Here is an 18400-nt window from a genome sequence, read left to right on the forward strand (position 1 = left end):
AGAAATTTGTAAAATTTACGTAAATATGTTATAAAAGAAAATAAAATAAAATAATCGATACAGCTACACTCTAATTCAGTGTAAATCTAAATAGAAACTTACGTTTTTTTCAAAAGTCTATATATAACGAAAGTGGAAATTTTAATAATTTAAAAAGAATAAATTTATGAAAGAGAATTTAATGCAAATTAACACTGCAAAGAAATATGCAAGCCGTAGAATAGAATGCCATGTTATGTGTCAAAACCTCTAATTAAATTTCTGCTAAAATAAGAGTTAATTGTGAGATTTTATAATTGAAGGATATTATCATCCACTTACATTTTTGATATTTCAAACAAATTTTTGCCATAAAATATTTGCATACATCTTCTCTCAAGTTTTCGTTGAGAAAATATCGAATCCCGATTCGTTAAAGAGAAAATATGCATCGGATTATTTGCGTTTTTGTCGTCGCACCAAACGCACGTGAGCGAGCGCGCGTACTGCTTAAAAGCTCCTTAAACTTTTATCTGGACAACGATATTCGAAAGTTTGTCGAAGTTATGCGCCAGAGACGCAGTCGTAACTTTATAGCGCTTCATTACAACTTCGACGACATTCCAAACAGTTTATCGACTGCCGCTTGTGAGAAAAAGGATGTCGGTTTGAGAGGGAAAACGATGGAAAAAAAATGCGGGAATAATAGTGTATTTATAATAAAGTGATATACGAGGGGTGTGTATGTATGTGTGTGGTGTGTGTGTGTGTGTGTGTGTGTCTTGCAACTATCCGATATTTTATTTTTCCCTCTCTCTTTTTCTTCAAGTACATATAATTACTAGAAAACTATGCTAAGAAAAATTTTGATTTTGATAAAAAATCATAGATAATTGGCGGAATATTTAAAATAAAAAAAAAAAAAATAAAAATTTATAAAAATTAAGTTTGGTTGCCAAAATATTGCAAACACTAAAAATTAAAACTCCTAACATGTAAATCTTCAGCAAAGTTCTCGCCATAGAAAAAGCGATTAAAGTCACATAGGATTTATGACTGGAAGGATATCTAATAATATACTCTGTATACTACGTGTCTCGAAATTCACAAATCGATTGACATGGATCGATGCGAATCGGCGCGATCGACGCGAAATCCAGGAGCCGAATTCGGCGAGCCGGGATTATCGTTGGAATGACAGCGGTTGTAACGCATTATAATTAAATGATGAATTTTAGAATGAGCAAATCGTTCGCTCGTAACGAACCAGACCGCAATGACGGCGCGGTAATTTTGATCGTGGTAATAATTTACGCTTTGTTTCTGCGCGGTGTAACGCAAATTTTGTTAAATTAATGGCGAGGAATAATCGAATGGCTCACAACATAGGCAATATAATATAATGAAGAGAGAATTATATTGCTATTATATTGCCGCGATCGACCTGCCTGGGTTGATAGTGGACCGAGACTTTTGTTTACACCGGATTTTTGTAAATCGCGATGAATGCGCGATCGATTTTAAAAAGATAAACGCTTTAAATAATTGAAGGTTTCAACATTTGCCGTTTTATAAGAATGTACATAATATTAAAAGTTTGCTGATTTAAGAAATTAATCTAAAAAGTCACGTATTTAAGAATCTTGAAATATTTAGAGATCAATAAAGATGTACGTACATAAAAATTTATGATGTAAAAATTCGTATATTTCAGAATTTATGTAAGTCGTAAATAAAAAAAAATTTAAGTAAGTTCGCCGATCTAAAAGAGCAAATGGGTTTAGTACTATAGCGAGCAAAGACAGTTACGTGCGATCGGTCAAAGATAATGGTATTATCTGGATTTTCGACTTAATTACTCGGCGAAATTGACACGTAACGCGGCAGGACTTCCGGCGACGAGAAGGCATTCCAATCCGTCGAGTATGTATTTTTCGTGCAAGTTACAAGCTTCTGTCGGAGAATAAGAGATATTTGATAATAGTACCTAACTGTCATTAACCGATAGTAATGATCGACCTTTCTCCCACCCACGTTTAAACGCGACTCGAGTAAGAGCAAGTAGAAAATTCATTCTGGAGAGAGAGAAAGAAGAAGAAACGGACACGCAAAGATATATAAAAGAAGAGAGAGAGAGAGAGAGAGAGAGAGAGAGAGAGAGAGAAGAAATACAAAGGAGGAAAGGAAGAGAAAAATAGCAAGAGAAGAAATCGCGAGAGAAAGAAATTGAAAGATGAAAGAAAGAGCACCGAGGGAGAGGCACGTTCAGAAGAAGCGCGAGGCTAGATTAGTCTCCTAGCCGGGCTAGGCTAGGCGAAAATAACGATGGCTCGCCATAAATCAGCCGCAGCGACGGTCACGACTGCAGAAATCGCACGGCACGACGCGCGGCGAAAAAGCTCCGGTCGGTTACCGATGACTAATACCTCGCGGTGAGCTTTTTGCCGGAGGCTTCCTTTCACGCGCGTGACACGCTCGTGAGCACCGCGCCGTTCCCTCGCTCTCATCTCGGTCTCCCTTCACGTAAAATGAATGACGGCGCATAGAGCCTCGCTTCGTCGAGACAACGTCATTAAGATCGCGAAATAACAGAAAATATCGACAAACGATATTTAAAGATATTTACATATCGGGATTCGAAAAACGTCCGTCGCAAGGAACTCGAGGATTTTTAAGTCCGCGTTTGTACAAAAATTATAAAAGTTTCATGGCGTTAGACTCGCCCAAAGATGGAGGAAAAAATATCAATATCTTGTATTTTTAATACAACACCAGCCACGATAATGAATTAATTAAACTACGGTTAGATAAAGTTTTTAAGCCGGGAGTTATAATTATCTCATATGTTTCATGTCAGCATACTTGACTTATACATCACTTTTTCTCCTTACACATTTTCGCGGCAAGTCGAAAGTTGATTCGCCGATTATAACGTGGCGTTAACGAGGATCCCGGGATCTAATCAAGCGCGCGTGTCCCCCGCCCCGACTCGATCGGCCGTTTTAAATGCATCGCCAGCATTTAATGGCACGTATCGATTTCGAACCGCGATGAATGGCATCGAGAATAGCGGTAGTTATAGTAGGGATAGGGACCATCGCGCCATCGGATAGAGATTGGGGGCGGTCGGGGAAAGAGAAAACGAATCCCCCGCGAGAGAATGACATTTCGGCCGATGGCATGACGGCGCGACACGAAGGGGAAAGGGGGAAGTGAGGGAGATGGGGGAAGGGAAAAACAAATCTACGACTTGCGCGCGCGAATGATGTTTCAACAGTGTGGCCGACTGGAGCAATTACTGGCGGAATATTGCAATCATTACGTCTCTATCTCTTTGCCCGAGTGCCTCGCCCGTCTGTCTCCGTCACGTTTTAAAAATGATCACGATATGTTCATATACGTATATATATATATATATATATATATATATATATATATATATATATATATGTATGTATGTATGTATGTATAGGATATACACGTTATGTATGGATGTATACCGGGATTGTTGGCAAAACCGCCCATCGGCGGTGCCCATCGAAAATCACTCTGTAGAATCCCGCCAATCAAAAGATCGTGAACCAGCGGAAATCGATTTAAGTCGTCCGACCCGATATGACAATGAAATAGATAGCTGTTACGCAATTTTTTTGTTTTTTGTCGAAAATGTGTAGGCGCACGAAGAGCTTTTGATATCCGGTGTGGTTCGAGGTTCGCCATTTCTAATTTTTGATACATATAAATCAATAGACAATTTAAAGAAAAATTTTGCAAGAGTGCGTGATTTCTGATTTATTTATAAATTTCATTCAACTTTTCTCTTTGCAAAAAAGAACAATGCTTAGCAACGATAATCGTGTATGTACTTCTGAGGAAAGATTTAAAATACTTTTTTTATGCTATGAATAATGTTTTTGGAAACTGCGTTTATCTTAAAAATAATTAAATACACATGTGCGTGAAAATAACAATTAAATATAAAGATTTAAAACGAAAATTTTATAAGTTATGGATCTAGTATTATTCTTGTTTAAAGCTGAATTAATCTGTCGATAAAATCATCGGAACGCATTGACCTTTTTCGATTCGCAAAGACGTTTGCGAACGAATATCTATCGCTCGACAACATAACGGGTAAGTTCTCTCACGGTAGCTCTTATCTGTCACGATTATGATTATGATTATGAATCGATAATCCGCGCCGATATATGGCAATGCATGAAGATACGAATACATGTAATTTTTCTATCGCAAAAATTAGATTACAAGCACTGTCTAGCAATATATAAGTTTAATATGACGTCGATATTATTATTTACTCGTATCGATATTAATCTATATTTTCTTTCAAGGCGTTGCATCGTAACTTAGTAGTTGCTTGCGACAGTTAAAGATATTGCAAATAATTACTTAAATTATTTTTAGTTTAAATGTTCAACGTGGAACGCATCACTGTTTCCTGAAATAATTTTTTTCAAAATAAAGTCATTTTGTAGGATGCTTCGTTATATCTTCGCGCAACTATTTTACCGCGATGTAGTAAAAATGATTCGATCGATGCTTCGACAGAACAAGAATCTCGGACGCATCGCTTTCTTTTGATTTATCAATGTTAACGACCTCGTGCCGCGAGAATGCGTTAATCAGTGCAGAAAATGTACAAAATACCGCGGTCTCTCTCTTTCGCCACAGTCAGATGAGGCTGTTTTACGCTGTCTTGATGCGTGAACTGGGCGATTTTTTTAATTTCATCTGATTCGCGACGGAAACGGAGAAGAAAGAGGAAAAGAGAGAGATGGAAATAATTATACCTTGACATAACATCATTTTAACCACGTATACTAATTGTTATAATCTTTTTTTTCTAGAAATATCATATATGTAAACTAAAATTATATTATACTGCTACAAAAATATGTTAGAAGTTTATATAATACATCCAAGAACAAATATAAGGATGATTACAATAATACATACATTAAACAAATAATATATATATATAAAATGATTAAAATGAATATATTTAATTCAAAATTGATCATAATAATTATCTTTTTGATCATTGCCACTTCCGTGAGAAAGCGAAGAATAGAAAAATAATAACATCTTGTAAAATATTTAACAATATAACATTCCTAAAAAGATTAAACAAAAATTTTAAATCGTACTTAAAAAATTTCTCAAAGAATCTATTTTTGAAATATTCCTGTACCTGTGAAGCAGTATACAAAATAAATTCAATTCTATGATTTTGATACGTTTTTTATCGATTACCGGTATTTATTTGCTGTATAGTGAGGAAAATAATAAGTCAGATGTGTGATTATCTAAGAAATATAAAAATATAAAAATACGGAATATATATAATTTAGCTAAATTTATATTTTTCAGATAAAAACTCTTTACACAAACATTAAATAACTATTACTTTACTCACACGTAAATTTCAATCTAATTTTACCTATACACAATACTCATTAATTTATTTCAGAGGTACGCGTTTCTCTCCATACGTTCCCAGATTTATTTCGAAAATGTGAGTTTTTCAACTTACATTAGTTTGCTTCTCAGATGCAGATCTCTCGACGAATTTCCAAGACACATCCTATACGCAATCCACGCGACCAAATAAGTATCTAACGCGCGTCTGCACATCCTATTAGTAATGGGTTTTACGCATACGACACGGAGCACAAGTAAGTGTGCCCGTCGTCGGCGTCGTGCAAAGAGAAAGAAAGAAAGAGAGAGAGAGAAAGAGAGAGAGAGAGAGACAGACAGACAGACAGACAGAGACAGAGCGACGCCAGCTGATCGACGCCGCAGCGCGGTGCGGCGTGGTGCATCACGATGTCGCGGTATCTACGATAGCGTCGGTTAACGCCGCGATGCGTTGCGCTGCAATTCCCTCTCTCTCTCGGACAATCCTCAATGTCATGTTCGCCGATAACGCGACGAAGAAAATATCGTCGCGGAAGAGGCGGCTCCCGGTTCTCGTTCGGAAAGTCGCGCGTGGCCTCTTCTCGGCGACGGCGACGGTGAACAATTGAACGCGTAACGATCGTTAAATGTCGGGAACGTATGTATGTGCGTATACGCGTTGCGCGGAAAGCGGATGGAGAATGAAGTAGAAAAAGACGAGAGGGCGAGACGCGGACAGATTGTATATGTATGTGTGTGTATATCGTGTATAAGAGAGGGAGAGAGCGAGAAAGAGAGAGAGAGAGAGAGAGAGAGAGCTGGTACACGCGACCTTCGCGAAACGTCAAATGTCTATGCTACTTGGAGCGCAGGACCGTATTGCCGAAAGAGTCGTGCCCGCGATAAGCATTTTAATATTATTTCTTATAGAATTCATTTATTTAGGATTGATCTCTGCGTTATTATTAAAAATTAATTATTGTATCTTTATATTTTATTGCTTCTTACAAAATGTCAATAATCGAAAATCAATTTTGATGATTAATTAATTGCAAAATAAGTATTCTTTTCTCTGTTGTGTATGACTGCAATAAATGTATTTACGGTAAGTGAAATCTTTAAATTTAACGTTACGTTATATTTCAGCGAATAGTAACATGAGTTTAAGATGAAAATGATCACAATAACCTGCATTTGCAATCAGCGTATGACTTTAGCGTTTATTGTATTCGAAATACGGTATTGCAACGGCTTCTTATTGAAGTTTCTGTAAAATCCGACGTCTTTCTGACGTACGTACAACACGCGCGCTCCGAATATCGGATACAGTTCTCAGACGAAGACAGACTGCGCGGCGCGAGAAACGAGGACGAAGCTTCGTCTTCGGTATTCTCGTCCTCTCGCCGCGGGCGATACGTCACGCGGTCTGTCTCTGTCAAGGCAAGAGTCGATCGCGGAAATGCTATTATCGTCATCGTTACACGCGTGAGGGTCGCGGCGTAATGAAATGTAAAAATAAAAGAAAAGTGGCAAATGATTGGGGTATCACCAGAAACGGTTTAGCTATCTAGGATTTAATCGCGCGAAAAAATGTCCGGGAAAGATAATAGATTTTGATAATTTAATAGGAAATGGAATAAAAATTTTTCAGAAAGATAATAGCATATCCTAGATATTCAAAGTTGTTCTAATCGAATCTCTAATTATATTAAAATATGAAATAACTTCATTTTCGATAATAATAGATAATTAATAATACTCCTTTTTAATTTTTTTAGACGATTATATTGGTTATAGCAAAATCTCATCAATTATAAAAAAGATTCACGCGATAATCATTAAATATTTACTTTCCGTTCGAAATTTTTCGCGCTACAATTTACAGATGAAACTATATAGCGTTCTCACTATAATCACGCACATAATTCGCTATATATTCTAAGACTATAAATAAGATTATAATGAATGCGTATTCTGACGTGAAAAATCATTTTAACGAAACCGTACGAAATGTCAGCGCTAATCGAATTATGTAGTTGAAAATAGAAACTGATTCTAGGCGAAAGGTTTGAACTGTGCAGTACGTTGCGGCAATCGAGATTTGATCACAGAGCGCGTGCTACCGTTACCACTTGCACTTTATTCCAACGTGTACGATCGGATTTAACAATGGTTGTTAAAGCCCCTTTACGGCGAATTCGACTAATTAAAGCGATAGGGCAGAGTGAGAGAACCGCCAAGGGCAAAGGTGGATATGTTGGCACGGAAGAAAATTCCACGCAGAGAAGCGAGCGCGCTGCGCTTAGAATCTATTATTAGATCATTGCCAGTCAAGAAACTCGCATAACAGACAAAAAATTTTCGCATTGTAGAGTGAGATAAATTAGTGACAAGAATCAAGAAGCTTGCAAAAAAAATTCTCTCATACCGACACCTCTTAAAAATTCTCATTCCTATTTTAACTGTGTTAAGAGAAAACAAATTAATCTCATCACACATATCATAGATTTTAATAAATTAATTTTTAACTGCAGAGTTTTGTTATTTCAACAGCAATTTATGTGTATAATTCATTTTCCTAAATCTTGTCGGTTATTCCTCGATTCGCGACAATACTGTTACTTTCTTTTGTAATATATTGTCAATCAAGAACTGTCATTTAAACTGAATCATCTTTAAACTGTCATCTTTAAACTGAATATTTTAATAAGCATGTTTTAATAAATATGTATTTTAATAAATATAAAAAATGCGATAATTAAGACAGAAAAAAAAGAAAAAAATACTGACTTAACTCATTTTTGCATGACATCATCCGATTAATTTTTCTCGATCAAATTGGCACGAATTTGGAATGAGCCCACCTCAAAACTACGTCACTACGCCTGCCGTTTCTGCTGCAGCTGAGGTGAAATCCGCGAGAGAATACCTCGATGCTCGGATAACTAAAGTCTCCTCGGCGCCGTTCTCGTCGGAGCGAGCCGTTCGATCGCTCCAGATTTCCTCGGGACCGTCATACTTTACTTTTGTTCGTATACACGAGCGCCGACGACGCTCCTCGTCTCCTCTCATCATATTCGAAAACGACCTGCCGCTTACCTCCCCCTACACATATTACCCTCCCTCTTTTTCATCAATTTCTCGACGCACGTGAGGTATTTTCGTCCGCCCGTGTTGGCGGCTCACGGCGGAACACGCACTTTCGCAATCATGCCTCTTTTTTGACAACACGCGCCCGTATATTCACGCGCGCTTTTTATCACGCACCTTTCTCACGCGTGACATTCTTCTGTTTGTTTTTTTTTTAATATCATTGTTTTCTTTTCTTTTCGTCGCAGATCTGCGATTCGAAATATCACGTTGGGTCAATCAAGTGCGCCAATAAATATGCTCCTTGTTTTCCATTTCTCTCTCTGATTCGAGGAAGAGAGAAAGAGAGAGATTTTGTAATCCGCTTAAAAACAAGCATCGGCAAATTAAGATGCGACGGCGGAAGTCGCGCGCGAGATGCTGGCCTCCTCAACGTCTCCTCGCGCGACGGCCCCCAGGTGCGTCGTTCGCGCGGTACGCGTTGCACTGTTCACTGTCACGTGTGTCGCGGCACGTCGCGGCGCGTTGAGTCGCGTCGCATCGCGGCACGCGCGATGGCCACGGTGCCAAGAGCGTACGTTTCGAGATCGCCTTTTCTTTCTCTCTCTCTTTCTCTCTGTTTCTGGCCAGGCTTTTCCGAGGAGGAAACTATTTCGAACGCGCGTGTCCACGTCACGGCGAACGAACGGCACGAGTTCGGCCGCGAGATTCGAAAGCGGCTGGCTGCCAACATTTTTCGAGGGCCGTGCAAGGTCGCACGAGTGTCGAGTTTATAAGGTTCGCGGCTGCCGAAAACGCGAGAGCCGCTCTTGAACGTGACGTGCACGCGCCGCCGTCAACGCGAGCTGTCAGAGAGCGCGTTTTCACGTGTCTCCTCTATCGTTCTCCCGATCGGAACAACGTGCTCCGATGAGACGTGAGGGAGATACGGGAAAATCTTCGTCAAGTTACTTCGCACTTTGTGACAGCTACATCGAACAGCGCGCGCGGACAATGAGCCGATTGACAGATCGACATTCGAGCGCGAATCGCACGAATTGAAACATCATCCGAGAAAACTTCGAGAGTGCGCTTAGCGCGAAACTTGGCGCGTGTCTCTCGCGATGCGGTTTTCGCGTGACGCGAGGTCACGGTTTTTCTCGTTCTCTCCGTGATCTCTCGCTATCGTTTTCTATCTCTCTCTCTCTCTCTCTCTCTCTCTCTCTTCCTCTTTCGATCCTTTTCGTGTTTCTTTTTCTCTCTGCTCGTCTCGCTTTCCTATTTTGTCCATCTACCTGACCACAAACTCATTAGATAAATGACAGGCAGCGGTGGCAGCGGATTGGCGGCAACGGAATGTCAGTGGCAGTGATGGCAATGACAGCGATGGTTAACGAACAACACGTCAAGTAACGTAGACGTACGACGAAAGGAGAAAATTGTTGTGCTCGCACCCTCTCGCCGATGTAAATAATTACATTTTTCTTTCCCTCTTAATCAAGTGACAAAATCAAACATTATATTCGTCACGATGATATCGCACGCGTCACAAAAACCGTCGGGACGGTTATCCGCCCCCGCGACGACGACGACGACGACGACGACGACGACAACGACGATGACAACCAAGACACCGACGCGACGCGGCAATAACAACGATGAAAATAATTATTCGCGCACTGGGCCCACGTTCCATTCATCGTCAAAAAAAAAAACGTAAAACACCGCGTCTGAATATTTACCTTGCTACATGTAAAACGAATAGAGGAGCCTGCCTGAATCGAATGAAGGAAGGCTCGAACCGGCCCACTGTGACGTCGCCGGCCTACTGTCAGCTCAGCGCTCGCTCGGCCCCGCGGTCAACTAACCTACCGTGTTCGCCGCGCAGACCGTGCCGACAAAATAAATCGATTCTGCGCGCCCGAGCGCCGTGAGCGCCGCGCGATAAATCCGCGCGTTCGTCGACGAGATTTTCGGCGTCGCCCGCGCTCCTTCAAGCGCAACTTTTCGCGATCATCTCATGACGCTCGTACGGTCGCTCGCATGACGCGAGTAGTACATAGAGTCAGGTGTGAAACGCTCACGCGCAAACCGCCGCGTATACACGCTCTCTTCGCTCTCCCACACACTCGCAGCCGCGACGCCGTGTGCGCGTGCGCGCCAACACACTTGGCAAGAGACGCGTACACCGATACACGCACACACATACCGATAACAACGTCGCGCACGTTTCCCTCGCGAATCTCGCGATTCGTAGCGCGGCATAGGCGTCGTTGGACCAAAAAAAAGCTAATGTTTGCCAGTAACTGAGAGAGAGAGAGAGAGAGAGAGAGAGAGAGAGAGAGAAAGAGCGAGGAGGAAAGGTGGGTAGGTGTAGATACTGCAAGAGAAAGATGAAAAGGAAGGGGATGCGTAAAAGTATCTCACGCATTGAGTGTTACGCGGCGCGCGTGGAAGCTAATTATTATTTTCGACGTGGAGTATAGAACATAGCTGCATGTGCCTTCACCTGTCTAACGATGACGGATCGACTCCTTCATAAGTTTTATGTCGATAGAGAATTTCATGATGAAATCTGTGTAAGACTCTCTGTGAAATAGACGCGATGAAAATACACGATAAATCTTATATTTTAAACAGTCAACGTATCCAATAATTTCCATTTAATTTAATATGACATTTCGGAGATAATAAACTGAACGTTTCTAAATTTTTTATGCGAGAGATCCTATGACATGATGATCTGTATTAATATTCATGATCTATAGACATATCGTCGTTTAAGAAACAACATCGTATAATTAATATTTGTTCATGACATTGATATTTTATTTGTTACTGTTGTTATATAAATAAATGAGGTAACTTGTTTTATAGGTATAGTCTTACCAATAATATAAACAAGTTTTTGTTACTTATAGATTTTTCGCTTTTCCCTCAATAAAATTTCGCTTTCGTCATTTACATATTATTTTTTACATAAACATCATTGTCTGACAAAAATACCTAAGATTCCTTGCCTCCTCATATTTATTTTATTTTTCTCAATCATGTTATTTTCATATTAAAAATAAATAATTACGTCTTGTATTGTGTGTCTTATTAACATTATATTTCTTATTCTTGCAGTGCGTTAAATATGTGTGCACATGCGCTTATCTTAAGTTTTATTAAACTCCGCGGAAGAATGCATGCATATATTTGTTTATCGCGAATCTCGCAATGATGCATTCTGTTTTTATATAGATTCTTAGGTAACGCAAATTGCGTCTGTTGCTCCTTTACATCCGCATGAGAAAGAGAGAGAAAGAGAAACATAATAAGTAATGCGTGTGTAATCGGACCAGTGTTTTTCAACTTGCATTCGGTACGTTTTCATCTCGTGCCAGTAAATCTTCGAAATACAATTAATCAGGAAAAAAATTGCATACATTTTTATATTTATGTTTCATCTATCCTTTTCTTTAATAATAACGAGAAAGTATATGTATTATACTTAATAATAATTTATATACTATTCGTAAATTCATTTTAAAAAGACATTTTGCAGATATGGCTAATGGCTAGCTTATAAATTTAAATGATAAATGCAGTTTTCACAGCGGCAGATACGCCACGTGAAACTTTAACGAAATTTTTATGGATTAAAATATCTATCGAAAATGGCTAAAGAGCACTGATACATTGACAACGTGTATTGCTGGCGGGCACGTTCGCTCCGTGGTCTTTATCGAGCGATCGTTACTCATAAATTATACTCGTAAATCGATGATTTACTATCGATGCGTAGATATAGAACACGTGGCCTGTTTGAGAAAAAAAACCAAAGCAGAGTCCGTCAATGTATCCCGTCTTCCGTATAACATGTAATTATTCATACTAAAATTGTTAACATTATGATTTATCGTTTTTGTATATTTTCCATATATTTACCGCGTATCATTTTACAACATCATCCCAATAATTTGAAAAAAAAAAGTATAAAATATCCTGACAAAACTAAATAAAATCTTTTCAATAATCAGATCTTTTTTAATCATGAACAATTAAAATACCTAATAAATTGTATAGAAATAATATTTATCGATACTCAAATATACAAAAAGAAAATAATTAAAATTGCGAGTAAAAAATTTATCGTTAATCAAACTGCATTTTTAATTCCTTTGAAAGTTCGATTCTTTCATTGGAAAATAAAAAAAAAAAAAAAAAGAAAAGATAACCACAAGCATCAGAGTTGACGTCTGCTTTTGGATATCTACGTTCATATGGACCGTCATCGCGTACATTATATGCATCGATCCGACGCGACCACGCATCCGTTATTTTTTCTTGCATCATTTTTTTTATAACCGTGCGGTTACGCTGAATTGCGCGTCTACGCGTTCTTAGGTAACGCATGGCGCGCGCGTGTTGCGTGAACGAAGAGAATTGCTATAGAGCCCGCAGTTTTATTTTTACTTCGCACAACTGTGCGAGTTGCCGACCGGCCAGCATATCGGACGCTCGTGACGTCGCCCGAAAGTGCATCCTCGCGCGCGCGAGCACGCTGTTAGGTAACCCTGAGATAGCACATCAGTCAGATCTTCTCGTTACGGCGACGAGCGATTGCAGAATATCATCGTTGGATCACGATCTAGTCTCGTTGCTCTCACACCTCGCATTTATTATCTAGAGCTTCATAAAAAAAATTTAAAATTCTCCACGCACGCATTACTTGTACATAATTATTATTTTCTATAGCATAGATTTGCTTAAGCGAAAAAATAGATTTAAAAGTGAAATGATAATTAAATCATAGAATTATGTATATTAGAAAAAAAAAATTAAATAAGAGACTAAAATAATTGCAAGAGATTATATGAAATGTGAATTTTGTATAAACATTGTGATTTAGACAATTAAATGTGTAGGTAATTTTGAATTTTGTTTGCCTATATAAATATCGCGAAATATGAGACAGATATATGCATATATCGCAACTGCATTACTAAATGTGCACCGAGTGAATACAGATCTAACGCGCTCGGAAAATGTTTTGCGGTAAACCCCCGAGCCAAATTTCGCAATTTTGCTTTTTACGATCGCGATTTTAGTCTTGTAACTCGTCGCAACGCGGAAATTCCTTATCTCGTCGTTTTCATAAAAAACGTTACGTATCGCTTCGTTTACGCGGCGTATTTACGCGTGCGTCCGTCTCTCGCAAAGAAATCATCGTTGTTGCTTCGTTAAACGAACTACTGAAACTATTATAAATCTCAAAGCACGAGAAAAGCTTACAATTTTATAAAAAAAAAAAAGAACAGTTTATAAATCAAAGATTTATAATCTTACATTTCCAATAATTTACTTATCGCAACGCTACATATTTGAACATTGGTGATATTAGATATTGTGAATTTTTAATTAATCTGCTTATAAATGCGTAAATAAATAAAAAAAAATATATATAAAATATATATTTTTATATGTGAAGATTTTCTATTTGTGAAGATTCATTTAAAAAAAAAAAGGGAAATATCTTTGCATTAGCAACTGCGTATAATTGCGGCGAATCGCATCGATCGTACATTTTAATAAGTTCACCGATCTCAGGAATATCCCAGTAACCTATTTATAATGCTCTGAATTGGAATTCACATGTATGCGTGTGCACTGATATGAAACAGTATCCGCGAAGATGTTCTCTTTTTTTCGGCATAATTCCGGATAAATATCTCGCTTAATGTATCTTAATACACGATAATATGCATATAATCTTTCAATTTCTATATATAAAAGTAGTCATATTTATTTTCTGCATGATTAATTTCCTGATAAATTCGATATCGTTAACAATTCCTGAAAAATATTTGGAAACTCTTTTCTTCTTTTCAAACCAAACATATTAGACAATAAGAAAGCAAATTTGTTGCAATATGCATATTGCAAAAAAGATTCTAAATGTAAGCAATCGCAAATTTTAACATCGAAATATCAAGAATGCAAAAAACAAAAAAGAATTGTAAAAAAAATTTAGCGAATTTTTATTAAATAAAAATTTATGAAAACTTTGCTAGAGAAATTGTAAATGAGAAAATGCATGCGATCTCAGGAACATTTTCTTGAATGTACATTATAAAAGGCGCTCCATACATACATAAAATCGTTAAAGAATGGATGGAATATATCCGTTAAATATGTATTAATATACGTATTTTATTATATATGTTTGTTTTTATTAAATAATCAAACAAACAACTTTTAAGCGTACGAGGAGCAATCACTCTGTTGTTATGAGAATTAAAAAATAACATTAATCTGAGACCTCAGATAACATGTCGAAAAAGAGATTGTGTAATGAGCACCTTTTTTGCGATACTTTTATAATATAATTTATATATGTATACCTCTCTCTTTCTCTCCTTTGTATTACGTAAATTGGCAACACATATTATTGAATAAAATTCAATTTATCGTCGAAGTAAATTAGATTGCGACTTAATAATCGCTCATTTCGCTGTGTAATTCGACAATATAAAAATTTAACGAGGACTATAACGAATCAAGCACATGTTCAATCGAATAAATACAGCGCATACTTAAACAAATATTCCGTGCTGGAATGTGTTTATCTGAAAATTAAAAATATTTAACTTTTTTAATGGTTTGCAGTATATTTCGCCCTGTCTTTACGTGTTGTTTTTATTTAAAAAAAAATTTATTCAGAGCAAAGAATTTATGTATCTAATAAATAACAGCTTTATATTAATTAACGCCTCTGTCTCTTTCTCTCTTCATTTTTACATAATCTATTATATTATAAAAAACTATCTTAATATAAAAATGGAATTAGTTTAGTATAGCAAGCTAAAAATACTGTATATTTCAAAGTATAATTTAATCTAATTATCTAAGCTACGCAAACAAACAAAATATAGTGTTGTCAAAATTTCTAAAAAATTTGTGACACGTATATATTTTTTATAGATATAAAAAGTCTCTAATACAAAATATTCGATTGTTTTATAATACCATCACAACAAAGATACATCATTTTCCTCGTTGTTCAATCATCATAAATTATCTATAATACTCGACAATAATAGACGCATTGCGTAACGATATTCATTACGCTATGAATAATAGCCGCTTCACAGAATGCAACTTTGTCGATGTAACCGATTATTCCTGCGTGTTCGCGTCTTTCATTACGTTACAAAGTATACAGTCGAGATGGTTTTGCCAGAGCCGGTCGTGTCCAAGTTTTTTCGTCGCGTGGTAGCGTTTCGATGCGCTCGATCGATACTCGGGATTTCAAGAAACAGCAGGAACTTTTCCGCTTTACAAGCCGTGTAATCAGAGCTCGACACGCTACATACATAAGTAATACATCTCGCCGTATATAGAAATCTTTTTTCTCTTCTTAGTAATACGCATTGGTGGGGCAAATTCTTTACGATTTACAATCTCGCTACCGCATTTTTCCAGCCTCAAAGTGCCGCAAAGATCTTCGAAAATAGCGTGAAGTTAATCGCATCAATATTACTCAACCCAATACAATTATGCCAATAATGTTAAACGATACTCTTTTGTATTACAGAGTGCAAAATTTTTTTTTTTTCAGCGTATTTAATTTGTACAGAAGCATGTTGAGCAAATAGCGTATACGCTTGTAGACAAATTAAAAGAAAGGAAAAGGCAAAATCGGTATTCATAAAAAAGTTTTTGACATATTCGAGATCGACTAAAACAGAATGAGAAAGATTTTAAATATTGACGTCAAATAGCACTCTCTTGCTGATTTATCCGAACAATATTACTTCGAAAATACAAGCGATGAAAATCCGACGGGGAAAGAGGAAAGTGTTTTCGAGCAGGCCGAAATCATGGACGCGATGGATCTCAATTAAAAGTCCGCAATTTGTTTTTGGAGGTGCGAAAACATTTTGTCGGGGTAACGCTAGAATAAAAGCACGCGCGTGCGCGGCCATCCCGCCTACACGAAGTCACGCTAATTAATGGTAGCGCATTCGCTATTGTATTATTCTGTTTACGGTGAACGAGGGTTGGGTGAGCGTACATACACCCATACACACACTCTCACATATATATATATATATATATATATATATATATATATATATATATATATATATATATATATCGTCGCCAACACCAATTTCTACGAACCGATTGTTTAAGTTCCATTTATCGGAATGTAACATCCGAATGAATGCGCGCGAGCGTCGAAAATGCTTTTTAATGCGACGAATAATCTAGTCTTGTCGCCGCCGCTCGTCGCCCGATAAACACGCTATCATCAATCAGCAATACCGAACGGAATATTAATTGCGCGGTCAAACTCGAGTACGTACTGTTTTACGCCCTCACCGTGCTGGATTGTAAATATCTCTCGCGGCATGAAACGTGATCGTTCTGTGTGATCTCGCCGAGCTTCGTATATATTGTAGAATATAGCCCGAAATAGAAGAGACCCTTTTTTTTCACGCGCGAGTTTTAGGAGAATTAAAGTGGCTTTTTTAAACTAACTCGTAAAAAACTATGAGAGGAGTAACGCAATAGACAGGACACAATTAATTATTTACGAAATTTGCATTTATCATAAAGCCGCCGGAAATAGACACCGTGTGTTTTCCATATATGCTTCATCGTTAAAACTGTTATCGCTAAAACGGTATATCGACATGGATAATTAATTTGCGAGTGGCGCAGAAGACTTTACCGTCACAAACCGAACTGGAAAAGGCCGCTTGTAGCGCCTGCGAAATAATTAAAAGCCTTAAAGTCGGACTCGAAAATTCATACAGTAACGCGCGACCGAAAATGGATATCTGCTCGATGTTCCTTCGTCCGCATCCAGTTTCCAAGCGACGCGTGTATGTAAAACGGCGTAAAACGTCGCGTTGGCCTCCAATCAAGCGTTAACAGGAGGCCGCCGCCGCTGTCGGACGTCGTGGCATAGAATTTGCAACTATGCTAATAAGAGGCGACCCGAACGGACAGCTAATGGCCGCCTGAGAGAAAAAGGACGAGAGCCGGAAGCGCACAATGAATTCGTGAGGTCGCGGCGACGTAGAGCGAGAAGGAGGAGGAGGAGGAGGAGGAGGAGGAAGAGAAGGCAAGGGCCGAGGACGAAAGGGCGCGGAAGGGACACCCGGGCAAGAAAGAGAGAAGGTGGATGGAGAAAGCAGGATAGAGAAGGATAGGGAAGGATGAGGAGGGCGACCACGGATCAATCGTAGCCTTCCGTATTCCCTGCCGCCCCTCGGTCGACTTTCGTCCCCTCCCCTCCCTCCTTTCCTCATCCCTCCTTCGCCACCCCTTCAATCCTCTTCGTTCCCTCTTCAACTACTGCACAGCCGACTTGCACTCCTTTCAACTCGCCTCCTCCTTCCATACCCTCCACCATCTCTCTCTCTCTCTCTGCCTCCGTTATCCCTCGGTTGCCCTTACTCTCCCCCCTTACCCTCCCCCGCGCCATCCCGCGACTTGCACGAAGCCCTCGACCGTCGTCGCGCACTTGCATCGTCGATGTGTACGCGTCGTTACGCAGGCCCAGACCCACCGACCAGACTCTCTTCTCTCCTCATCTCTCCTTTCTTCACCCACATTCATCTCGGCTTGTCTCGTTCTTCTTTTTCCCGTACGACGCATTTTCGCCCTCTCTCTTTGTTCTTTCTCTCTCTCTCTCTCTCTCTCTTCCTTTCTTGTCTCTTGCCGCTTTCCCAGTCGCGGTGTCGGAGGGTGAAGCTCGTGTAGCAGAGTAGGTCAGTGGCGTGAATGATCATCAGCATTTGCGCGAACGGGAGGAACGAGAGCGCGTGTAGGTGTGCGCCCATTCGTCTGTACGCGTAAGCGACGCGACATTCGCACCCTCCGACGTGTATTCACTGCCTCTACGCGATTCTCATTTGCGCTCACGCAACTTCGA

General features: G+C 38.8%; 1 protein-coding gene across 7 annotated transcripts in view; it reads right to left on the reverse strand.

Moving 5' to 3' along the window:
• The window catches only part of LOC126855841 (longitudinals lacking protein, isoforms H/M/V-like), a 69540-nt gene that overhangs the window by 39226 nt on the left and 11914 nt on the right, over positions 1–18400 (reverse strand). For 2 of the 7 annotated variants that reach the window (XM_050603846.1, XM_050603853.1), the window contains exon 1: positions 5534–5649. The exons of 3 other annotated variants lie outside the window; for them this stretch is intronic. In XM_050603846.1, coding sequence (XP_050459803.1) covers positions 5534–5634 — 101 coding nt within the window. In that variant the 5' untranslated portion in view covers positions 5635–5649. Of the gene's footprint in view, positions 1–5533; positions 5650–8192; positions 9758–10208; positions 10340–18400 lie in introns of those variants that run through there. 2 more of the 7 variants (XM_050603848.1, XM_050603847.1) reach the window with 2 other exon arrangements.

Source organism: Cataglyphis hispanica, chromosome 17 (genome assembly GCF_021464435.1).
Source record: "Cataglyphis hispanica isolate Lineage 1 chromosome 17, ULB_Chis1_1.0, whole genome shotgun sequence".
In the NCBI taxonomy this organism is placed as follows: Eukaryota; Metazoa; Arthropoda; class Insecta; order Hymenoptera; family Formicidae; genus Cataglyphis; species Cataglyphis hispanica.